We start from the raw sequence: 25,941 nt of genomic DNA on the forward strand, positions 1-25,941 counted from the left end.
GATACCCTGAAGTTGCTGAATTACAACCCCCATAATCCCTGGCTGTTGATCATGCTTGCTTGGGGCTGATGGGAGCTGTAGTTCAGCAACATCTGGAATCCTCTACACCTTCACCTTCATTACATTTGTATCATTGCCACACTACCAATGTACTAAAATAGTGTTGTGTTAATGATAGGGGTATGTGTGTGTCTTCTTGTTGCTCCAGAGAACTAATGCAGTGGAGTCCTGAACAACTGGTCACTATTAGGTGCCAATGAAAGCAATGAGATATTTGTTAGGAACATAGGAAGCTACCTTATACCAAGTCAAACCATTGGTTCATCTAGCTCACTATTGTCAACACTGACATGCAGTGGCTCTCCAGGGTTTCAGGGGCCATTCTCCCTCAATCCTAGTTGGGGATGTTGGGTATAGAACCTGTGACCATCGACATTCACAGCAGATGCTCTACCACTAAGCTATGGCACCAAATCATGACTATGTCCTCTACCCTGTCCTCAGCTCCATTCCATGCTTCATTCACACTTTGCTGGATTATGCCCAATGTCCATACACAACTTTGGTTTCCAGTTGGCAAAAATGTTCCATAATCGCGTGCATTAAGAACATAAGCCCGCTTAATTAGACTAATGTCCATTCAAGTTCTCCAAGTGACCAGCAGTGGAGTCCCACACATAGCTGCCAAGTACCCCATTTTCCCCGGGAAACCCCCGTTTTTACTTACCTTTTCCCAGTGGTCCTCTGTATCACTTCGTCTCCCGTTTTTCTCCGTTATTTTCTCCTGCCGGCGGCCATTTTTTTCTGATTTGCCCTTCTATGGGCACAAAAAATGGCCGCCACCGGCTTCAAAAGTCGCATCTATGCATGACCGGAAGTGCGTAGAAGCTACTTTTGAAGCCGGCGGCGGCCATTTTTGGTGCCCATAGAAGGGCAAAGCAACACCAGAAGTTACGTTGACGCAACTTCCGGTGTCACACGGCTGCCAGTCCCGGATTCTGCAGTCCGGGACTTGGAAGGTAAGGTCCCACAAGCAGGATCTGACCACTCTTCCCCCTATGATTCCCAACAACTGTTATTCAGAAGCATTACTGCCTCTGCCAAGGAGGCAGAGCACAGCCATTGTGTCTAGCAACCCTCGAAAGCTTTCTCCTCCATGAATTTGTCCAATCCTCTTTTAAAGCCATCCAAATTGGTGCCCATCACTGCTTCTTGTGGGAGCGAGTTCCATAGTTTAACAATGCACTGCATGAAGAAATACTTTCTTTTATAAGTTCTGAATCTCCCAACATTCAGCTTCTCGGTCATAAATGGTGGGGTGGGTTTGGTCTCCTCGTAGCATTTTATTTTTGATTTTTGTTTCTCTGCTTTGCTTCTTGGAGGGGGCAGGAAGGTCCGCCCACCCCACGTGGCAAACCCCCTTAGGAACACTAGGTCTCGGCAGCGCCAGAATGTGGAGGGAAAACCCACAAATGAATGGCGTAGATCAGTAGCTTGCTCCTTGGCACAGACACCTCCGTGCTGTAACTTAATATGACTTTGTTAGAGCTAAGCTGATATCATAATAGCGATGGAGGTGGCCCACTCTGTCTGCTTGCCAACATCAACTGAAGACAGCTATTAACTGCTTTTCATTCCACACTGGGAGATGATGCCAGCATTTAGCTCCACACTGTCGGAAAAGAGCAACGCACAAAGCCTTCGTTGCAGCCATGCCTTTGCAGTTTCAGTTAGTGAAATGCCTGTCACTCTGATGGGCAGGACTGTGTGACGCAGACACCCCCTGGCATAGGATGCAAGGTGCCCGCTACACGCCACATTCAGAGGCAAATGGCACCCTCTCCCCAAGGGCAAGTTCTGTTCTCACTGCAATGTCCCTGTGTCTGTATGTTTGTATATCTCCATTCTGGGCCCCATCATATGGATGTGGGCTGTTTGTGAGTGCCCTTCCTTTCATTCTACAAATCATCTCACTATTTGTCTGCACTCAGCAGCCTTACTGGGTGCCTGTACTTCCATCAAAGAACATTACTAAATAACTCCTACCCTGGGGCTTTTCCAGATTAGGCAGGCAGGGAGGCTGCAGAGAGCTGCCGATTTTTTTTTTACAGGAGGAATGGAGAACCTGTGGCCTCCAGACATCGCTGGACCACAGTTCTGATCATCTCCCACCATTAACCATGCTGGTTGGGCAGGTTGACCGAACATACACATTGGGAAGGACCGTAGCTCAGTGGTAGAACATCTGACTTGCATGCAGAAGGTCCCAAGTTCAACCCCCAGCATCTCCAGGTAGCACTTGGAGGTATCCTGAAGAGCCACTGCCACTCAGTGAAGACAATATTGAGCTATATCAGGCATCCCCAAACTGCGGCCCTCCAGATGTTTTGGCCTACAACTCCCATGATCCCTAGCTAACAGGACCAGTGGTCGGGGAAGATGGGAATTGTAGTCCAAAACATCTGGAGGGCCGAAGTTTGGGGATGCCTGAGCTATGGATCAATAGTCTGAATTATTATAAGGCAGCTTATACTACACACCACCCCCAGTTAGGGTTGCCAGGTCAGGAGCATCCCAGACTCTCAGATTTCAGGGCACAAACATGAGACCTAGGGGCATCTCTGGAGATGGAGGTTAATTGGGAGAGGGGAGGAGAGAACAGAAGAGGACCCTCCCCAAGACAATGGAATAATTTGCTGAAGCTTGCAGGTTGCATGCTTAGCCTTCTTAGTGTTTTTTTTTTTAACTTAAAGACACTCCTGTCCACCTGGAGATTCAATCCCTCCCTCTGCCACCTGGTGGGGGCCAGGCAAATTTGGAAGCTTCAGGTCAGCTCCAGATGTCTGGCAACCCTACTCCCATAGCTGCCAAGTTTCCCGTTTTTCGCGGGAAACCCCCGTATTTTGTTACCGTTTCCCGCTGTTATCCTGAATTGATTATATCCCGTAAATATCCCGTAAAGCTCCTGCCGGCGGCCATGTCCCAGCTGCCAGCTGTTTGCGCATGTCTGGACCGGGATCAGTGGCAGCGCGGCACCGGAAGTCGCTTCTACGTGGCGGCGGAAGTCGCTTCCACGCATGTCCAGACATGCGCAGAAGTGATTTCTGGTGCCCAGGCAGCCCGGCACGGGCACAGAGGCAGCCTGGCACCGGAAGTCGCTTCTACGCATGTCTGGACAAGCGTAGAAGTGACTTCCGGCGCCGCGCTACCCATGTCTCTGGGCACTGGAAATCGGGCAGCACCAACACCGGAAGTCACTTCTACGCATGTCTGGACATGCATAGAAGTGACTTCCGCCACCACATAGAAGCGACTTCCAGTGCCTCGCCGCCGCTGATCCCAGATTTTTCAGTCTGGGTGTTGGAGGGTGTGCCTACTCCCAATGCGCCTTTTAATGATAAGAGGAACTGAAAACCCTCAAAAGAAATGCTAAAGAAAGGCTTAAGTGCCTGAAAAAGGAGGCCGAAAAATGGAAGCCTCTTTTTTTTGGGGGGGGGAGGAAGCTTTCAACAAAACAGAGGCCAGATTTCTGCAAAGCACAGGCCTAGCTTAAGAAACATCCCAGCGGTGCCTATGGACAGAACGTGGTTGAATGCCATCTTCTCATTCATGTGCCCCGGCACCGGCACACCTGGTGGGAGTGAAAACCTCAGCCATCCAAACACGATGCAGTGTGACTCAGAGAGGATTTCCCCTTTGGGACACGTGCTTGTGAAATGTTTGGTAAACGCTATTATTATTATGGCTCATAAAGTCCTTTTCAGGTCAGCAGGCTTGCTACTCAAACCATGCATTCTAGGAACAGGAACCAATGTAGAGACATCTCCAGCAAAGACGTTGTGTTCTTTCTTTTCCTGGTGATTGCTATTCTCCTAAGGATGCGAGAAGAGCCTTGGTGGGTCAGAGCAGTGGCCCATCTAGTCCAGCAACATGTTCTCCCAGTGACGAACCAGGTGCCCATGTGAAGCAGGGAATGAATGCAAGCACACACACACACACACACGGCCGTCTTAAGCGCCCCTGGCGCCGTGGCGCGCCGGATCTCTCCAGCGCCCTCCCGCCCCGTTCCCCAGCGTGGTGGGCGGGTGGGCGCAGCGTGCAGCTGCGCAGCAGACCGACGGACCAGCCGGCCAGCAGGCAGGCGCAGCTCGCGGCGCCCTCCTCGCGGGCCGGCGCCGTGGTGCCGTGGTGCGCAGCGCATAGGGCCGGCCCTGCACACACACACCCCTGCAGTTTTTTTGTAACTGATACTCAGAAGCATTGCTGCCTCCAATACTGGAGGGAGAACACAGCCATCGCCCTTTACAATGGCATGGCACTTGCTATGATCCCTGCCTAGCCTGGATTTTGTGACAACATTGCAGCTCCCATAAACTTAAAAAGACATTTCCTTCCCTGACTCACATACCTGAGAGCAGAGTGTGGAAGGCTTACGATGAGCTCATGCGTTCCATTCTCCCCGAGGATGTGTTTCCTACTGTAAATTCTTTAGGGCTTTGTCCTATCCAGTTTTAAATAGTTCCAGAAAGAGTGATTCTAACTCCTTCAACTTAATGCATACCTTTGATGGGAATACTTCAAGTAAGGGCTGTTTAACCTCTGGTATCTCCAGGGCAGGCTGGGAAAGACTCCTGTCCTGGGACCCTAGAGAGCCGCTGAGCAAGATAGACCAACATTGACCACACTGAGCAAGATAGTAGTAGTAGTAATAATAATAATAATAATAATAATAATAATAATAATAATAATAATAATTTATTATTTATACCCCGCCCATCTGCTTGGGTTTCCCAGCCACTCTGGGTAGCTTCCAACAGAAAAATAAAATAAAATAATTGATTAAACATTAAAAGGCTCCCTAAACAGGGCTGCCTTCAGATGTCCTCTAAAAGTCTGGTAGTTATTTTTCTTTTTGACATCTGGTGGGAGGGTGTTCCACAGGACGGGTGCCACTACAGAGAAGGCCCTCTGCCTGGTTCCCTGTAACTTGGCTTCTCGCAGTGAGGGAACCGCCAGAAGGCCCTTGGCACTGGACCTCAGTGTCTGGGCAGAGCGATGGAGGTGGAGACGCTTCTTCAGGTATACTGGACCGAGGCCATTTACGGCTTTAAAGGTCAGCACCAACACTTTAAATTGTGCTCGGAAACGTACTGGGAGCCAATGCAGGTCTTTCAAGACTGGTGTTATGTGGTCTCGGCGGCCGCTCCCAGTCACCAGTCTAGCTGCCGCATTCTGGATTAGTTGTAATTTCTGGGTCACCTTCAAAGGTAGCCCCACATAGAGCGCATTGCAGTAGTCCAAGCGAGAGATAACTAGAGCATGCACCACTCTGGTGAAACAGTCCGCGGGCAGGTAGGGTCTCAGCCTGCGTACCAGATGGAGCTGATAAACAGCTGCCCTGGATACAGAATTAACCTGCGCCTCCATGGACAGCAGTGAGTCCAAAATGACTCACAAACTGCGGACCTGGTCCTTCAGGGGCACAGTGACCCCATTCAGGACCAGGGAGTCCCCTACATCTGCCCACCTCCTGTCCCCCACAAACAGTACTTCTATCTTGTCAGGATTCAACCTCAATCTGTTAGCCACCATCCAACCTCCAACTGCCTCCAGGCACTCACACAGGACCTTCACCGCCTTCACTGGTTCTGATTTGAAAGAGAGGTAGAGCTGGGTATCATCCGCATACTGATGAACACCCAGCCCAAACCCTCTGATGATCTCTCCCAGCGGCTACATGTAGATGTTAAAAAGCATGGGGGAGAGGACAGAGCCCCGAGGCACCCCACAAGTGAGAGCCCAGGGGTCCGAACACTCACCCCCCACCACCACTTTCTGAACACGGCCCAGGAGGAAGGAGCGGAACCACTGTATGACAGTGCCCCCAGCTCCCAACCCCTCTAGACGGTCCAGAAGGATGTTATGGTCGATGGTGTCAAAAAACATTCTGGTGGTGCAAGGCAGTTCACTATGTTCCTTGAATGGAGAAGGGCCGTAGCTGAGTGGTACTGCAGCTGACTTGCATGCTGATGGTCCTGGGTTCAATCAGTGGCATCTCTAGGTAGGGCTACGAGAGACCCCTAACCTGAAACCATAGAAAACCACTTCCAGTCATCCGGTTCCCTCAAGTCACCTTCATTTGCTCTTCCCCTGGCCCACAATCCGGGTCAAGGTAGAACCAGAGAAGGTTCTTTGCTGTGTCAGATCCTGGCTGCAGAGTTTCCCATGCTACAGTCAAATCTGGAGGCTTTGACAAGAGCCTCCATCACCAATGGACTCAGTGCATGCAGCTCCCACTGCTGGCTCCCTTCAAAAGGCGGTACCCAGTTCAAATTGATAGTTTAGATTACAGTGGAACCTCGGTTTATGAACACCTCGGTTTACGAATTTTCGGTTTACGAACGCCGCGGACCCATCTGGAACGGATTAATTCACTTTCCATTACTTTCAATGGGAAAGTTCATTTCAGTTTATGAACGCTTCAGTTTATGAACAGACTTCCGGAACCAATTACACCCATGCTTTGGGTTAAGTACGCTTCAGGTTGAGTACTCCGTGGACCCGTCTGGAATGGATTAATCCACTTTCCATTACTTTCAATGGGAAAGTTCGCTTCAGTTTATGAACGCTTCAGTTTAAGTACTCCGTGGACCGTCTGGAACAGAATAATCCACTTTCCATTATTTTCAATGGGAAAGTTCGCTTCAGTTTATGAACGCTTCAGTTTAAGTACTCCGTGGACCGTCTGGAACAGAATAATCCACTTTCCATTATTTTCAATGGGAAAGTTCGCTTCAGTTTATGAACGCTTCAGTTTATGAACAGACTTCCGGAACCAATTGTGTTCATAAACCGAGGTACCACTGTAGAATGACTCTGTGCACTGAGAGGAGGAATTCTCTATGAGTTTGTCAAGTTTTCTTTTAAAGCTACCCCAGTTGTTGGCCATCACTTTAGCTTGTGGGAGTGAATTTAATAAATCAACTGCACTATTTAACTATTCCATGCAATAGCCCATCAGCAGGGTTAACAAAATGTCCATGGGGAATGGTTGGCCGCTGTGAGAACAGGATGCTGGACTAGATGGGTCTTTGGCCTGAAGCTACAGGACTCTTCTTATGCTCGCTTTCCCTTCCCTCCATCTTCTTTTGGGGGGGTGGGGGCTTCTCGCAAAATTTGGAAAGAGGAAAGTCCTCAGATTTCCCTTCACAATTTTCACTTTGAGCAAAATCTCTTGACGTAGCAGAGGTGGCTGGTCGCTGGTGAGCTGTTTGAGAAACTTGGCTACCTACTAGAACACTTGCTGACCAATCCTGGAATCCCTCAGAGGAAAAATGTTTGAATCTTTCCAGACAAAATGCTGGGGGCAAACCGCTGAGTGCCATAACAACATCCAGTGTGTTTCTCGGATCTACTGCTGCTGGATGAATCAATATTGGGTACAAAACAGATCTTAATTCTGCACTCAATGCTACTAACCCAGCTGTGCAAAAAAAACAAAAACCACCTGTGCATAGTTGCTTTTGTCCCACTGAGTTTAATGCTAGTCTAAGGCTACTCAAAAGTAACTCCTATTGAGTTCAGTGCAGCTTACTTCAAGGTAAAGGGGGGAGGGGCTAGGCGCAGCCTTAGTCTCTAGGATTTGTGCAAAGGACTAAGTTTTCCACCAGAGTGGAGCTGAGAAGAAGCTTCTCAGAGAATGTATTTCTTGAGAATATTTATGATGTTTGTATTCCTCCCCCCCCCCCAAAAAGGGGCCACTTTGTGGTTTTTACTCTGAATAGTCTAAAAACCATGTTTTGGTGACAGAGACCATTCCCCTCCGCTCTCCATGCCAGGAATGAAGCCAGGGTCCTGGGCATTACAGATGGTGCAAAATGATGGCCATGGGATGCCAACATGGTGTCACAGCTGGAAGGGGAACATAAGAACAGAAGAATAACCTGCTGGATAATGCCAGTGGCCCATCCAATCCAGTATCCTGTTCTCACATTGGCCGAGCAGATGCCCATTGTGGGAAGCCTGCAAACAGGATTTGAGCACAAGAGCCCTCTCCCCTTCTGTGGTTTCCAGCAACTGTGGAGGAAGAGTATAGCGGCTGTTAGACTGGTGACTGGGAGCGGCCGCCAAGACCACGTAATACCGGTCTTGAAAAACCTACATTGGCTCCCAGTACGTTTCCGAGCACAATTCAAATTGTTGGTGCTGACCTTTGAAGCCTTAAACGGCCTCGGTCCAGTATACCAGAAGGAGCATCTCCACCCCCATCGTTCTGCCCGAACACTGAGGTCCAGCACCAAGGGCCTTCTGGCAGTTCCCTCATTCCAAGAGGCCAAGATGCAGGGAACCAGGCAGAGGGCCTTCTCGGTAGTGGCACCTGTCCTGTGGAATGCCCTCCCACCAGATGTCAACGAGAAAAACAACTACCAGACTTTTAGGAGACATCTGAAGGCAGCCCTGTTTAGGGAGGCTTTCAATGTTTAATAGATTATTGTATTTTAATGTCTGTTGGAAGCCGCCCAGAGTGGCTGGGGAATCCCAGCCAGATGGGCGGGTATTATTATCCTGGCTAGTAGCCATTGATAGCCCTCTTCCATGAATTTGTCTAAATCCTCTTCTAAAAGCCATTCAAGTTGGTGGCTGTCACTGCTCCCTGTGAGAGCAAGTTCCATAATTTAACTACTGGTATGTGCTCTGTAAAAAGTACTTCCTGCTAAACCCTTCGGAGAAGAATGGAAACTGTTGGGACAGTTTCTCCTCCATTTCTGGAGAGAAATGGGGTGAACTGGTTCCCCCAAGTTTCCATGCCCACAAAACAGGGTGGAGAGAATTCCGAGAGGCCGTGTGACCTGGGCTCCAACGCAACTCGCCAAGGCAGATGTTGCAAACACAGAGCTGAAATGGGTAAAAGAATCTGGATTAACTAACTGTCCAGGACAGTTTGCCTATTCACACAAACACACACACCCAAAAATAATAATTAAATGTCATTAACTATCCAGAAACTAGTTTACACAGGGAAACAAATTAGGTGTGGGGGTGGCTGCTTAGCAGGCAGGTGATTGCATTTTCCGCAACATACACCTCCAGACACCCTTTGCAGTTCAAATCTTGGTCTGATGGACACCAAGAGATTCAAGATTTGATGGCCTTCTCTCTCTCTCTCTCTCTCTCTCTCTCTCTCTCTCTCTCTCTCTCTCTCTCTCTCTCTCTGCTTTTTCTATAAGAGAAAACGTGTTCGTTCTTTTAAAAAAAAACACCCCACAATTTGTTCTTTAAAAAAATAATAATTCAAAAGAGGCGTGACTCCGGATGCGTTAATAAAAATAGCACAGGTTTCTAGAGTTACAGGGATTATTATATTATGATTGTGAAATTAAAATGTTTTCGCTTTTTTGCGGGGTGGTGGTGATGGAATGACAGCCTTCGTTTTGCTGGATTTTTCCACTCAGGCCAGTTAAAACAAAAACAAAAAAACTGTTTGTGGATCTTGCTGCTGAAATCATTTGGATAAGGTTCCTAAATCGAATGGAAATGGCTGGATTTTGGGGAGAGGAGGGTTTGGACAAAGGGTAATAATGAGGGCTGCTAATGAAGGGTGTGACTTTTACAACCGCTTTGAGAGAATACAGAATTGGGGTACGAAAGCGGAGGGTTCCTGGGCTACAGTCCTAGACCCATTCAATTCAATAAGACCTTCTTCTGAGTCGAAATGTTATGATGCTATGTTACTTCTGAACCCAGTGGAAATAAACATGCGTAGGATCAGGCTGGGCGTGAGCAAAGGTTCTCTCTAAAGGGATCCCATCATTTCAATTTCAATTTATAGACTAGCGGTTCACAGTTGATGTCTTCTCACAAGAAGAGTCTGCCGAGTCAGGCTAAGGGCCCACCTAGTCCAGCAGCCTCTTCTCACAGTGGCCAGCCAGCTGCTCAGAAGTTGTTGGTTAAATTCTTGAGGTTTACTCCTGTGTAAGTGAACTAAGTGGAACTTATCCTGCTTCCCCCCAAAATGGTTCCCATTACATTCCAAGAGTTTAGAATTCTTCTGAATGTGACATTTCACTGCAGATTCCAAAGGCAGGCACAGTCACATCTAGTGTGTGTTTACTCGAAAGTAAATCCCACCGTATTCATCCATGAGTGTTATTTACTCTCAAGGAAATGTGCATGGCGAGGATTTTGACCTAACTTGGAAATAAGTCTAGTAGGTTTCAATGGAGTGTAATCCTAAATGGGAGCGTTTGGATCGTAACATTAAAACTGTGCCCTCTAGTCTACTTATCCCCAAACAATCATGTTTAGGAGGATGAGGTATGAGATAAGCTACCTGAATTTAATATGAGTGGTTACTTTACAAATCTGAGTTCCTTCCGTCCTTTGGTTTTTATTTTCTTTTTGAACAGGGTTTTATTTATTACAGCAGGTCTGAGCCAGTTTTAAAAGCGGCAGACTGTAGTAAAACCGCAGTTGAATGAAATCTACTAGTCTTCTGTCAAAAACAATCGCCAGGTTTCAACACCTAAAGTCTGTTTTCTCACGTGCCCCCAAAAGGATATTGCCTGTTTACTATACACGTGTGAACGTGATAGCACGTGATGAAAGAGAGCCTTTTCCTTCAGTCGGTCTGTAACGGAGTTGTAGAACCTTGGCTACAGTATAGCTTCGATGCCTCCTCCTCAGCTTTCTCGTTCGGATTAACAACATCCACACTTGCCCCAAATAGCAGAGCTTCAAAGTCCCTTTTAGCACATGGTGTGAAAAGACTCTAAAATGTCTGTTTTCGTTGACAATGGGTTTGCATTTGCGACGCACACGATTTTAAACAAGCAAACAAACGTCACGTGTGAAAAAGGTGCAAATGTTCTAAGGGTTCCAGACAGGCTGTAAGCTGGGGCATCTACTTCGCCGGTTTATACCTTGATGGAGAGCTTCGCCACGATACCCCCACCACCCCCATAAATAAAATAAATACAGTGCTTGTTTTGGTGGCATGGCGTGGCAGAGATGCTTAATATAAATTGTTCGCTATATAACCCGTTTTGGACGGCAAGGAGTATAAAATAAACTTTGATTTCAGCATTTCAATCTGATTTTAGTGCCTTTGAGCATGTGTAGAGCGCCTGCTTACTAAACACTGCCATCTCATTTGGAGATTGGGGGCAAAGACAGCGAGTAGCCTATCTTTTCCAGGCTGGTTTGAACTCCCGCCTTAAGGAACAGAAGCTGCAGTTCTGAGCCTATTTATCTGGAATATAAATCCCACTACTGCTGGGATCCGAAATATTTCCTCCTGAATAAATATGGTTAGGATTGCCCCGTAAAGATCACGCTTGCACAGAGGATTCTGGTCTTGACTTGCAAATGCAAGTCTAGCCATGCCTACTCAGAAGTAAGCCCATTGAGTTCAATGACACCTACTCCTAGATAAGTGTGTGTAGGGTCGTAACCTATATTCTTTAGGGCGGGATAGGGGGCGGGTTGAGCGAAAATACAAGGAAGCTGCCCTCTTTTTCCTTGTCGCTTTCCATATTTTTTTTTGGGGGGGGTATTTATAGGGAAATTGAAGGGGCTTTCTTCGAATTTGAATAAATAAGTAGCTACTTGCTCCCCCTCCACGTTGCTTGCAGCCCAGGTGTGCGAGGTAACCTGTCTTATCAAGGATTTAATATTTACATTTTATTATCTTGTGCCCTCTGTCATACCTGAACTATTTGGGGAATTCTGCCGTCGACGACGCCCGCCTTCTCCCCCCCCCCCCCCGAAAGAAAATGAGAGAGGGAGAGGGAGAGAGAGTGTGTGTATGTTCAGAGCCTTGTACATTATAGGAGTCCAGACAAAACAAACGCGCTTGACAGACACGGTGGCCTTTTCCTCAACCGCGTTCCCTCTTCACACGCCCGCCTTGCTACTTTCTCCCCGCAGCGCGTTCCTTTACGGGTCTACTCAGAAAGCAACTGCCCCATTGATTTCAGTGGCTATAGGATTGCAGCCTTAATCGATCTTATTTTCTAAAAGGACAGATTCTCCCTCCTTCCCCCTGCCCACCCAGTTTCCTATATATTGATTGCATATCGTTCTTTTAAGGAATGGAGAAAAACGAATGTTCTTTCCGAAGAGGAGAGGGAATGTTTGTAAGCGATTTTTAATTTTGGATTTTGGGTCGAAGTCGTATTTGCAATTTGGCGCATATTGCTGATCGTTTAGGCTGCAATCTCATACGCTTGCTGACCCGGGAGCAAGTCCTATTGAATTCAATGGATTTACTTCTGAGTAGACATGCAAAGGATTGCATTGCTAGTAAAGGGAGCCGCTTCTTTCAAATTGCTTTATACGTGCCTCTAAAACACACACACAAACAAACAATGTATAAAAAGCCCTGAAAATTCTGTAACCACTTTCGGACCTGCTATAAAAGGAGCCTTTGTAAGCAGTCAGATCCTCATAAACACGGTTACTTGCAAGGAATGGTCTGTTGTTTTCAATGAAAACTGAACGTGCAAGTCAAGTGTGCTTCGGTCTGCCACTGTCCTACACACATATATAGAGTTGTGGAAGCAGTAATTCATTATGTACCTGAGTACTGAATTACTCTCAAGAAACTGTCTTAACTCCCTCTCTTTCCTCGGGTGACCCTAGTTCTCCGCCCCGCATTTTGACATGAAGGCGAGTGGTGAGTACAAACAACATACACGAGCTTTTTAGGAGATGCCAGTTTTGTCCTTTCCTGCGGATTTTAAAAAGCAAGGTGGGTTTTCTTTTTAAAGTGTGTGCAAGGGGAATTGCGTTTTTGTACACCAGCAGAAGCTCTTTCTTTATTTCCTCCGCAGACTTTTGCTAGGGTATCTGCTTGTTCGGCATAACACATAGATCACCCTAACGAAATGAACATCCATTCTTTATACTGTCCTGTGCTTCGGACAGTAGCCGGGCTTAATATTTTAATGCAGCCTTCCATAGGTGCTGTGCAAAAACCGCCTTCGCCAATGCTCACTCACGCCTGCATATATCCGACACAAGCCATCACTCATGAGATTCAAATCTAATTTAATTTTTGAAGTGTCCTAAAGGTTATCTCCAGAAGCAGAACACTGAGAAACCAGGAAACCATCCATGTATGTGTAAACCAACTGCCTTTAGACCTTTTACACACTTGTAAACATTTTAAGAAACGGCATCTGAGCTACAACCAAGCAGGTGGATTTGCGCACAGAGGGCCTTTTTAGACGCAAACTGCCAGCAAGTGGTGAAGCTAACCCCGGACTGCACCACTTGGGCGGTGGGGAGGCTTGCACGCTCGGTGGGCTCTCTCTCCCCCCCCTCACACACACCCTTTTCTAGTACTCCCGAAGACGCTTCTATCCCGAGGTGCTATTTTTCGACGTGCAAGGAAATTAGCCGGTGGGACGATGGTCGTGCGGGTCCATTCCCCTTCCTCCCCCCGCCGGCCCCACGGCTGCCTAAAGTGTCCCAGTCCGTGAAACCTTATGCCGCTTTATTCTACCGAGTGCAGCAACTGCACCAGTGTGGGGCGTCTGTGTGGGGTTTGTCTGCGGGGCGACTTGACACAAGACTCGGCTCTGCAGCTTGCTAGTCGGTGGTGCTGCGCTCAGGCAATACCTCCGGGGATGGGGGTGGTGGAGGGCTATTAAAATTCCAGGAACGCCCCCAGCCTCTAGTAAGAACTTGCAGCGCTCGGCAAAGGCCTCGATTCCCTCTGCGGTCGCGTGAATGCGCGCCCCGGCGGGCGAAGAGCGCTACCCCGTCCCCCCTCGAAGCCTTCTCTCGGGGTCGCTCCTGCGGCGCTCGGCTCGGGGGCGCACTTCTCGCCCGGTTCAAGCCCGCGAACGACCGCGGTGGCTTCGCCGCCGCCGCCTCCTTCCTCCTTCCCGACTCCCTGGAGTCTGTAATTACCGCCGATCGGGTTGATGTGCCGCAACACGCCCGCGCGCCTAGCTCTCCTCTCTCTCTCTCCCTTAGTCCCTTCACATTTGGCCGCAAAAAGCCCCAAACCCGAGCTCTTAAAGGGGCAGGGCGCAACGTCGCCGGCCTTTCCCAGTTACCTTTCCCAGACTTTTTATCAGAAAAACTGAAGCAGGAGGCCAGATTGGGCGAGCGCTCTGCACTTCGATGGAGGAAGCAAGCGTCTGACAGCCATTCATTTAAGAGTTTTGATGATTTCTCCATTCCGAGGGCAATCCTCCTCCCCACCCCAAACCCTAATCTTTGCCTAACCTTTCTCCGCCACCCCCCAATCAGTTTTCTTCCTGGGTCGCGTTTCTCTTTGCTTCCAGGAATCATTGGGAATGGTTGCGGGACAGGGACCGGGTGGGGTGGGGAGAGAGGGAAAAGAGGCTTTGCCTTCCGGACACCCGCACAAGCCTGAGTCAATTTCGCCTCCCTTCGCGAATCGTTCGAGGCTGGTCAATTTCAAACGCCGCCGCCTACAGTTTCTGTGCAGCCTGGCGCGGCTCCCCCTGACAGAAAGAGAGAAAGGGGGACCCTTTTCCAGGAGTTGAGGACTCCCCAGACCGAAACAGCAAGTCGCACAAGCCTCTCAGCCTTGGAGGAAGAGCCGGATCCGAAAGGCGCCTCGACCCAGGCGCAAAAGAGGGATCGAATAGCCTAAGAACCCAAGTACTGTAGGACCATCTCTGATATACGGAAGGAGAGAGGACGCCGGGTAGTTAGGAATCTAGGTACAGAGTCCCTATCTCTGCACTGAGTGCTTAAAGAATCTTCACTGTCTCAAATCGGAATAGAGGATTTGGGGGGGGGGGGTTCCGATGATGCCCTGGCGTCACTGAATCTGCCTGCAGCCACTATAAAGAAGACCCAGGAAAAATCTGTGTATATTTTGGCGATAGGTATCTACAGACACACACCTCTCATTTCTACGGAAAGAGGGAGCATTGACGCAGGTCCTGGCACCCACATGTTGACAGAATTCCACCCAGGCACAATATTTAGGAATTTCGTTCCAAGTTTCAAGATCCCATGATTGTCGGTTGTTGTTTTTGTTGTTATTTTAAGAAGCCGGGGCGGGGAGCCTCCCACCTTACCAAGGAGACGACAAGTCCATCTCTATTGCCACGGGAAAAAAAATATATTGCGCGCTTGTACAATATTTTGCTCGTGCTTTAAAACAACAACAACCACGTACACATTGTTTTGCACGTCAATATATACATAAATATATATATTCCTCTTGTCGGAGAGGGTTTGCTTTCCTCCTCCTCTCCTTCCACATGACTAGCTTAAAATCACCTTGAAAAACTCGTGTCGACTTGTATCATTATCTGTTTAATTCACTCAGTACCTTTTGTTCTTGGCAGGAGAGGATCAAAGCAAGTTTTTTTAAAAAAAACACAACCCAGCAACTCTGATCTCTCTTCTCTCTCTCTCTCTCACCCCCTCCCCACCTTTTCAGGGTTTTTTTTTTACTTTACAGTAGGAGAACGGTAGATCAGGGCTAACGCAGTCAAAATAAACATACAGCTTAAATAAATAAAAAGACTTTCGACGGGGGTGGGAGTGCGTTCTTAAAAACCCCTTTTAGGAACCACAATTTCTTTTCCCTCCACATTCAACATATTCGGAAACGGGAGGGATCCAACATCTCTTTGAAAAGGGAGCGCTAGAGGGAGAAAAAGGGGTTCACCCTACCCCCCCAAATAATCAATCAATAAGAAAATCAACTTACCACCAGATGGGATAGCTTGAGAGACCTTGGGTCAACCCACAAAGAAACAGGAAATATCCCAAAAGGGCCATCTCGCCCCCCAAAAGTTGGCAAAAAAAACCCTTTTAATATCTCCCCCCTCTAAAACCAGCAAAACGTCCAACTTTCTCTTCTTGGATGCAGGGGAGGGGGGCGGAGAAAATACCCCCACCCCCCAGAAAAAATTAAAAACCAACCCAGCCCAAGCAGGTAGCCAGTTCTCTCTCTCTCTCCCTGTATATATCTATCTATGGGTGTATATAGGTATATGGAAATATCTATATAGAAATTATTTCCTTTCTCGTCTTCTCTCTCAAAGAAGACGAAAATAATAAATAAGAAAAATAAATATCGGAGAGGTGGGTTGTTGTTGTTTTTTTAAGGGGGGCAAAATCCCTCTTCTCGCAGCCAAGAGACACTAAAGGCAAACATTTAGCAGCGGAGAGAGGAGGGAGAAGAAGAAAAAAAGTTTGGAGCAGGCTTGCTTGAGAGAGAGAGAGACCCAATCAGCACTTATCGCCAAAGGGGAAATTGCCCGGGCTTCTCCTGCTCCTTCTGCGCCGTGCGTCAATCCAGCAAGCCAGGCGAAGGAATGAGCTAATTGCGAAGAGATAGTGTTTTAATACTCATTAAGGACATGTTGGCCCACCAGCCCCTGGAGGGGTGGGGGGGGAGGATGGGAAGTAGAGAGGGGGGTTGGTTTAAGAAAGCCGGGGGGGAGAAGAAAAGGGGAAAGGAAGATTTAGGGGGTTTAAATAGACAGGGGGGACCCCTGTGGCTCAGGGTAGCTATAACAACCTGTCCGGACTTCACTCCTTGGGTAGAAGGAGCCACTAAAATGCTTTAAAAGAAGAAGAAGAAGAGGAGGGGGGGGAATCCACCTATAAAATATGGGGGAAAGTAGGATTGGGTCGTTATAAAGACCCGAGTCGCCGATCTTTTCCTTGCATGTGGGAGCGGATGTGCTTATCACTCCCCCGAAATAAATTAAATTAAATTAAATTAAAATATGTGTTTTATCGCTCCCACACACCAGCATTAGGCTCCCTGCTCAATGTTAAAAGTCGCTTTCCCGCTCTATTAATAATCATTTTCAAAGGACTTTCCCTCCTCCGCCCCCCCACCCCCACCCCGGCAAAGCCAACCCTCTTGTTTTACATTTCAACAAAATCGGAGGAATTCGGGAACTTTCAGCCAAGGCGAGACATCCATTGAGGAACCGGTGTGAGATGAGGTGGGGGGGGTCTTTCTTTCTCTCCCCACCCCCACCAAGGGAAGAACGTTCCAGTCACCGCTCAAAAACGATCTCTGCTTTTACCCGACTAAATCATCGCTAGGTTGGCGTTTGGATGCAATGCTTTTTTTATTTTATTATGTGCGAGGGAAAGGAAATACTCGCGCCCAACAGCGTTATTCCCAAGCAGCCGGCTTAAAGTGTTTATGTATGTGAGAGAGCGAGCGGCACGACCTCGTTGAGGCGGAGTACAGGGGTCCCCGAAACGCAACTCCTTGCTTTCAAAGGCTCCTTTTCGGGTTTACTTCCAAGACAGAACTTGGAGGCGACCCTCTGCCCTCTTACTCTGGAGTAAGCCCCTTTAAAAAAACACCAGGGAGTTACTTTTGAGCTGCGCGCGTGGTTAGCATCGGGACGGTTAAGCGGAGCAGGACCGAATCCGTTGCGCTCCGAATTCTTAGCTGTACCGGGCAGTGAAGTTGGTGCGGCAGATTGCTTCAGTGTCGAGGGATGGAGAGACTATTTCCTTGTGGCACCCGGGGCGGGGGAGAGACACTTCTCATCCACAAGACATTCAAGTTGAGGAATTTGGATTTAAACCGGTTTCATCCGGATGAATCCTCAGGAGCCCACATTCCAGACCAAGAGAGACCCATTTGCCTGGGAGGAAGTCTCCTGTTTTCTACCACACTTTAATTTCCATATCCTCTAGTTCGGCGGGGCGCTTAAATCGCTGCCTAGCTGAACTCTGAACAGATCACCACACATAAGAATTGGGATCGCCCTTGCAGCATTAAGGGAGGTGGAGTGGAATCTTACTCCGTGATCCAGAACTCAATTAAGCCGGGCGCGGGCTAAATTGAAGTACGTACAGTAGTTCCTCGGAGGTAAGTCCTCACTGTGAGTTCAGCGGCGCTTCCTCCCAGCTCCAGGAAACATGGGGAGCAGGATCGCAGCCTTGCTTCGGCTTACCTTTGTGAGGCTGCATTCTTACAATTACTCGAAAGTAATCCCCCTTGAGTTCAAATGGACTACCTTCTGAGGAGGCGTGTATAGGAGTCATAGGAGTGCACTCTTGGAGAATTTGGTTTACACGTGTTGTATTAAACGTCTGGAACTAACGCCCATAAGGCAAACTGAGAGACAGAGAGAGGGAGGGGGATAGTTTCACAGTACAAATTCAGAGGATCGAGTGCATGTAGCCGTGGCCGTTTGGGAGAATAAAGGGTGGATCTCTTCCGCCTCCCCCACCAGCAGCGATCCTTCCCAAATCTCCTCGGTTCCTGCAAGCACCAGCGTCCGTTACCCCACAGAGGAAGAAAGACCCGCTAGAAAAAGAAGTCTACCCACCCAAGCGTGCTAAAAGCAACCCCCAACCACCCCAGTTAAAACCCACCAGATCCTCTGTTTGTTTGCTATTTGCTGGGCGTTAGACAAAGAGGTGGAGACGGCGGTGTGTTTTTGACAGATTTCGGCCTCAAAGGAGACCCTCCTTGCCACTCCCTATCGCCCCAGACTTTTGGGGGGTGGAACTTTTAAGAGCCTGGGTTTCTGTACGTTTACTTGGAAGTAAGACCCAGTCCATCCGGTGGGATTACTCGCTCACATCCTCCATGCCTTGAAAGACGTACCAGAAATTCCACCTCATCTTAATATTGACATTAAAATTCAATTTTTTAATCATTAAAAAAAAAAGATCACGCACAAACGAGGCCTGGAAGGAAATTATATTTTAAAAGCCCACCCCTCCTCCTCGTGCGATTATATTATATTTTGCGGGTATTTTAAAACCTTGACGTGTTGAGGAATCCGAGATGTTGATATTGATATAGACAGGAATGAAGGTGGAATCCCTTAGTCCCAAAATCCTTCTTTTAAAAAAATAATTGTACTCTTTCTTCCGTTTCCCAGTTTTCAGAGATCCCGATCCGCGGCCTATTTAACATTTCAGTCGTATATGCATGGTTTTCTATAGGAATCCGGACGCGACTGTGCGCTAATTTGTTTGAACTAAATCCACTAAAAGTTCCAATCAGCTTTAGACTCCGATTCTAGACACATTTGCTTTGAAAACCAACCCTTTTAGGCTGCAGTCCTCTACCCGGTTACCTGGGAGTAAGCCACATCGAACACAATGGATTTACTTCTGAGTAACCCGCGAATACGGTTGCCCGGTCAGCGTCTAAAACACGCCCACTCGGAAGTAGCTTCTGTTGCAGACCAGTGTGGCTTTACACCCGAGTAGACGCATTTAACTTTGCGATACCTAGTTCACAGCTCAACCCTATGCAAATAAATCCCATTGTGGCCAAGCTACAAGGAAAAGTGTGTTTGGGATCGCAGCCTAGATCTGTGCTGCGGGCCGACCCTCAGCAATCTGGAGTCAATCCGGTTTCACATCGGAAGCATAGCTGCCAAGTTTTCCCTTTTCTCGCGAGGAAGCCTATTCAGCATAAGGGAAAATCCCTTAAAATAAGGGATAACTTGGCAGCTATGATCGGAAGCCCCGCTGGCGCTTAAATATGGCCGTGGGGGGGGGCTCTTTTCGAATGGTGTGGGATTGGCCAGCTACGTAGTCTAAACGCCTTGTCTGGTGTCTCTCAGCGATTGCGACCCCCTTAGTTTTGGACCCACACTTGCACGCATCTTTTCGGACGACGCTCCCAGAGCCTTCTGCTATATGCGCTTCTGCCAAAGAGGATCTGATGTGATGGTTGGCGGTGGGGATAATGGAAAAAGAGCGGCGGGGGTGATGGAGAGAGAGAGAGAGAGAGAGAGAGAGAGAGAGAGAGAGAGAGAGAGAGAGAGAGAGAGAGAGAGAGAGAGAGAGAGAGCAAAACAGCCCCCCCCCCTCTCTCTCCTCTAGGACTTTCCCTCTGCATTAGGTGAAAATCCCAGGCAATTATAGCATTACAGGCAAAGGAGCGAGTGCCTCCGTGTTCAAAGGCAGGGGGATTTTCACAGCCTTTTCAAGGGAAATTGCTTCTATTTCAGACTGAAATGCACACACCCAAACACGCGTCCTTCTAATACACAAGCCGAGCGAAGCAGAAAGAAAGGGACGTGGGGAGGAGGGGGAGGTAGACAACCGGCTGGATGGCGGGGTGTGTCTCCTTCCCTCTTACAATGGGATGCCTTCTTCAAACAGACATCAGCCCTTGGTGGACTTATCTTCGCCACTCCTTTTTAAAGCTCCTCTGAAAATCAATGATTTTTTTTTAATACCTGGAAATCATAACTGAAATTCATAACTGAAAACAACCGTGCTTTGCAAGACATCAGTTCCACGGCAGGTGGTTTAGAATCATAGAATTATAGAGTTGGAAGAGACCACAAGGGCCATCCAGTCCAACCCCCTGCCGAGCAGGAAACACCATCAAAGCATTCTTGACATATGCCTGTCAAGCCTCTGCTTAAAGACCTCCAAAGACTGCCACTGCTAAACCTGAGCTGCAGGTGCCCCTTTTGAAGCTTAAATTGAGGCACCCTTAAATTGCCACTGGCACAAGAGTAGGATTGATTGTGCTAGCTGGGGCTTAGGTAAAGGTAAAGGGACCCCTGACCATTAGGTTCAGTCGTGACAGACTCTGGGGTTGCGCGCTCATCTTGCATTATTGGCCGAGGGAGCCGGCATACAGCTTCCAGGTCATGTGGCCAGCATGACAAAGCCGCTTCTGGCAAACCAGAGCAGCACACGGAGACGCCGTTTATCTTCCCACTGTAGTGGTACCTATTTATCTACTTGCACTTTGACGTGCTTTCGAACTGCTAGGTTGGCAGGAGCTGGGACCGAGCAACAGGAGCTCACCCCGCCGCAGGGATTCGAACCACCAACCTTCTGATCGCCAAGCTCTAGGCTCTGTGGTTTAACCCACAACGCCACCCGCATCTTACATCTGAGCAAATCTACATAAAGTTGGGTTGGAGCTTTTTTTAAACAACAACAACAACAACAACAACAACATCCTGTTTACAGAAATAGAAACATTTGATCAACCCATATTTAGGGAAACTGGAATCTCCCCAATGCTTTGACTTGTCACTAGACAAAGCTGAGAGCTATTTTTCCTACAACTGATGTTGCTGATATACAGTGGTACCTCGGGTTACAAACGCTTCAGGTTACAAACACTTCAGATTACAGACTCTGCTAACACAGAAATAGTATCTTGGGTTAAGAACTTTGCTTCAGGATGAGAACAGAAATCGTGCTCTGGCGGCGCGGCGGCAGCAGGAGGCCTCATTAGCTAAAGTGGTGCTTCAGGTTAAGAACAGTTTCAGATTAAGAACGGACCTCTGGAACGAATTAAGTTCTTAACCAGAGGTACCACTGTGCTTTCACTTCCTGCTTTCAGCTCTCTTGGTCTGTAAGTTAAACCTTGCTTAGGCTGCCCAATCAGACTTGTGAGTGGGGCTCCTAACCATTTCTACGCATAAGTTACTCTCATTTTCAATGGCATTTGCTTCCAAGAAGGGGTGTATAAGTTAACAGGCACCATTCCTATTGTTATTGGCATCTGTCTGTCTCAGGAGACAATGGAGGAGTGTGCCTTTGGGGTGTACTCAAACCGTTGGAAGGCTGCAATACCTGCTGTGGCGGTGGACCCCAATACAAGAGAGACATGTTTTGTTGCAGCTGGGGCAGATGAAGGTGTCCAGTTGTTTTGCTGCAGATGCACCATGGTGTTTCTTCTCTCTGCACTCCCCCCAGCGGTCCTTCCTCCTCTGGTTACTGCTATGAATGCATGACCTGCCTGCTTCTCTCCAAGTACTGCAAGGGATTCCCAAAAGGTGAAGTTGATGTTGTCAGATTTCATGTCACATCTGCAGACATCCTTGTAATGCAGAGTTGGTCTGCCCACGGGCCTGGTGCCTGGAAGCCAGCTCCCCGTAGAGCACATCCTTGGGGATCCTGCCATCTTCCATTCTGTGGACATGATCAAGTCATTGTAGAGGCACCATTGCTAAAAACAACTAGCCATGATAACTACCTTCTGCTTCCACTGTTGGAGGCAGTATGCCTGGGAAGCTCAGTTGGCGAGAGAGCATTGCTCTGCTCAGGAGCTGCTTGTGGGCTTCCAATGGGCACCTGGTTGGCCACTGGATTAAATGAGCCCAGTGAGGTTCTTCTTGGGCTCTTATGTAAAGCAAGAGTGAGGACCCTATGGCCAGGGCCGACCCTACGTGCAGGCTGGGTGGCGCAGGGCACCACGGCGCCGGCCCGCCAGGAGGGCACCGGGAGCTGCGCCCGCCCGCTGGCTGGCCGGTCCGCCACGCAGCTGCGCGCTGCGCCCACCCACCCACCGCGCTGGGAAACGGGGTGGGAGGGCGCCGGAGAGATCGCGCTGTGCCTGCCCGCCCGTCCGCCGTGCAGTGCGCTGCGCCCACCCGCCCACCGCGCTGGGAAACGGGGCGGGAGGGCGCCGGAGAGATCCGGCGCACCATGGCGCCAGGGGCACTTAAGACGGTCCTGCCCATGGCCCTTTAGAACTTGATGCACTCCAGCTTCCATCAACACCTACAAGTATGGCCAATGGTTAGAGATCATTCAAATTTATGTATTATTTATTATATTTATCTCTCACCTAATCAGTTAGATGCTGGCCCCTGTCCTTCAAGCAATGAAGACCAGCTTCATAACCCGCCCTCAGGAAAACTGGTTGTTGGCACCTTTCCGTCTCATGAGACATTGGAGTCCACCTTCTGGGGTGAAGTCAAATCGCTGCACTAGCAGCACCGAAGTGACCTCCATGGAGCACAAGCCTGCACAGTCCTGGGCTGCCCAAAGGAAAGCAGAGCAACATGTTTGGCATCAGCTTGGCTGCAGGAGTCTCCAGAAGGAGGCATACAAGGTGCCGTCCAAGTGCTTTAGGCCTCCTTTAGCCTTTTCTTCTCCTGAAGATCCTGCAAGGAGGTTTGGGACCAGAGTTGTCCTTCTCCTAGTTGGGCTACCTTTCCCATAAAATGTGAACGCACAAAGAACACTGTATAAAATGTGAACGCACAAAGAACACTGTATAAAATGTGCACGTACCAAGAACACTGCATAGAATGTGCACGGACAAAGAACACTGCATAGAATGTGCACGGACAAAGAACACTGCATAGAATGTGCACGGACAAAGAACACTGCATAGAATGTGCACGGACAAAGAACACTGCATAGAATGTGCACGGACAAAGAACACTGCATAGAATGTGCACGGACAAAGAACACCGCATAGAATGTGCACGCACAAAGAGCACTGCATAAAATGTGCACGCACAAAGAACACTGCATAAAATGTGCATGCACAAAGAGCACTGCGTAAAATGTGCATGCACAAAGAGCACTGCGTAAAATGTGCATGCACAAAGAACACTGCATAAAATGTGCATGCACAAAGAGCACTGCGTAAAATGTGCACGTGCAAAGAACACTGCATAAAATGTGCACGTGCACATAACACTGCATAGAATGTGCACGGACAAAGAACACTGCATAGAATGTGCACGCACAAAGAGCACTGCATAAAATGTGCACGCGCAAAGACCACCGCATAAAATGCACACACACAAAGAGCACCGCATAAAATGTGCACGCACAAAGAACACCGCATAAAATGTGCACACACAAAGAGCACTGCGTAAAATGTGCACGTGCAAAGAACACTGCATAAAATGTGAACGCACAAAGAACACTGCATAAAATGTGCATGCACAAAGAGCACTGCGTAAAATGTGCACATGCAAAGAACACTGCATAAAATGCGCACGTACCAAGAATGCTGCATAAAATGTGAACGCACAAAGAGCACTGCATAAAATGTGCATGGACAAAGAGCATCCGTTCCATAATAAAACCTAACTTGAAACACCTTCCTGGCAACAAATGTTTTCCAAACAAAAGAAAAAAAGCACCGGAAAGTGTGGGATGACTACCGGTACCACGATAGCAATATGGTATAACCTCCTCCCAGATTTACAAATCAGGACCTATGCTCAATTAAAAAGACTGCCTGCAAGGGAGCTGAGTCAAACCAGAAGCAGTGGGAGTAGAGAGCTTTCCTGAAGGGGAGATGCATGGTAAAAAGTGGAGTGATGACGTTCCCTCTCTCTGCACATGTCAGATCATGTGTGACCAGGTCTTTTGGACCCTCCATCTAAAGAACCCAAGAAGAGACTGGCTGCTGGTCCAGGCCAAAGGCCCGTCCTGTCCAGCATCTTGTCCTCAGTATGACCATCTTCTGGGAAGCCTGGGAGCAGGATCCGAGTACAACAACAGCGTTCTCCCCACTTGTGTTATTCTCAGCAGCTGGCGTTCAGAGTCATCCTGTCTCCTACAGCTGAGGTTTCGGAACATAGCATCTCCATACAAACCCCCCCTCCCCCCAAAAAACCTGTTTTAGAATATTGTCCAGGAAAATTGTTTGCTTTGTGCGGTTATTTACCTGTTTTGTGGGGAAAGTTTTAAACTGGTGATGCTTGGTTTTCTTCAACACAGATGATACAATATTCTGGAGGACACTCTGAGATCTGTATGTGGATTATTGTTATTAATTTGTTACCTGACCTTCACCCTAAGGTCCCGGGATGGGTTACAGCATTACAACACACTATTTAGAACTATTTAAAACAACTTAATTGTGAGGGTGATAAAGGCTTTGGAAGGTATTTTCATATTATTACAATAAATCAGTATAGTGAAAGGCTATCCTCAGAGGGGTTCACCTGGCCCCCTCCTTTAACACCTTTTCAAGCCTTTAAAAACACTTATTTTATTACTGTGATGCCTGCATTTCGATGTGGTTTAAGCACTGTGGCTTTTAGCTCAGCAAATAACTTTTTCTTGTGGCTCTCTGTATCATTGCTGAAATAGTGTTAAGCTCTGCTTTGATGTGGCTGCCCTGTGTGTTAGTGCTGTTATTGACTCATGCTTTAAACTGTGGTTTGAAAGTCTTTCTCCACCTGTGTTGCACCCAGAGAACTTGAGATATTGACCAAGTGGTCAGCGGAATGTAAATAAGTAAGAAATGTCCACTACTCTTGCTGGAAGTAGCTCAGGGGGATCATTCTCCTGTCCTGATATAGTTGGGCTGCCATATTTCAAACAGTGATAATCTGAACAGAAAAGTTGTTGAGCTTTTTTTGGCAAAGTTGTTGCACAAATTTGAGCTATTTTTATGGAAGACGGGCAAAAACAGCACTGCCAACATGGGCTGCAATACGTCTGGACAGTTTTCTGAATATGTCCAGGAAAATCTGGACGTATGGCAACCCTAAATCAGTTTTTTGGGGGGGACGGGGGGACGGGGAGCCTCAGCCCTGGGAACCAAATGTGGCCTTCTAGACCTCTTTACTTGGCCCTCACATCTCTCCCCATGACACACCTCACTTTGTACCCTGAATAACCCCCCCCCCCAAAAAAAATCTGGAATGTGTTCCTGAATTCTGCTGATGCCTCTCTTTTGTCTGGATCAGTGATGGTCAAACTCGGCTCTCCAGCTGTTTTTGGACTACAACTCCCACCATCCCTAGCTAACAGGACCAGTGGTCAGGGATGATGGGAATTGTAGTCCCAAAACAGCTGGAGGGCCAAGTTTGGCCATCACTGGTCTGGGTGGAAGAAATTAGCCTACTTTACAAAGATAATAATAATAATAATAATAATAATAATAATAATAATAATTATTTATACCCTATCCATCTGGCCGGGTCCCCTCCCCCCCCCAGCCACTCTGGCTGCTTTCAACACACATTAAAATACATTAAAATATCACAGATTAAAAACTTCCCTAAACAGGGCCGCCTTTAGGTATTTTCTAAATGTCAGGTAGTTGTTTATCTCTCTGACCTCTGACGGGAGGGCGTTCCACAGGGCGGGTGCCACTACCGAGAAGGCCCTCTGCCTGGTTCCCTGTAGCTTTGCTTCTCGCAGTGAGGGAACCGCCAGAAGGGCCTTGGAGCTGGACCTCAGTGTCCGGGCTGAACGATGGGGGTGGAGATG

General features: G+C 48.2%; 1 protein-coding gene across 1 annotated transcript in view; it reads right to left on the reverse strand.

Moving 5' to 3' along the window:
- Window positions 1-16,242, reverse strand: part of WNT3A (Wnt family member 3A) — a 103,368-nt gene extending 87,126 nt beyond the window's left edge. The window contains exon 1 of the mRNA XM_035130022.3: window positions 15,704-16,242. Within this exon, the coding sequence (XP_034985913.2) occupies window positions 15,704-15,774 (71 nt within the window). The 5' untranslated portion in view covers window positions 15,775-16,242. The remainder of the gene's footprint in view (window positions 1-15,703) is intronic.
- Window positions 16,243-25,941: the final 9,699 nt, after the last annotated feature.

Source organism: Zootoca vivipara, chromosome 11 (assembly GCF_965207765.1).
Source record: "Zootoca vivipara chromosome 11, rZooViv2.hap1.1, whole genome shotgun sequence".
Classification (NCBI taxonomy): domain Eukaryota; kingdom Metazoa; phylum Chordata; class Lepidosauria; order Squamata; family Lacertidae; genus Zootoca; species Zootoca vivipara.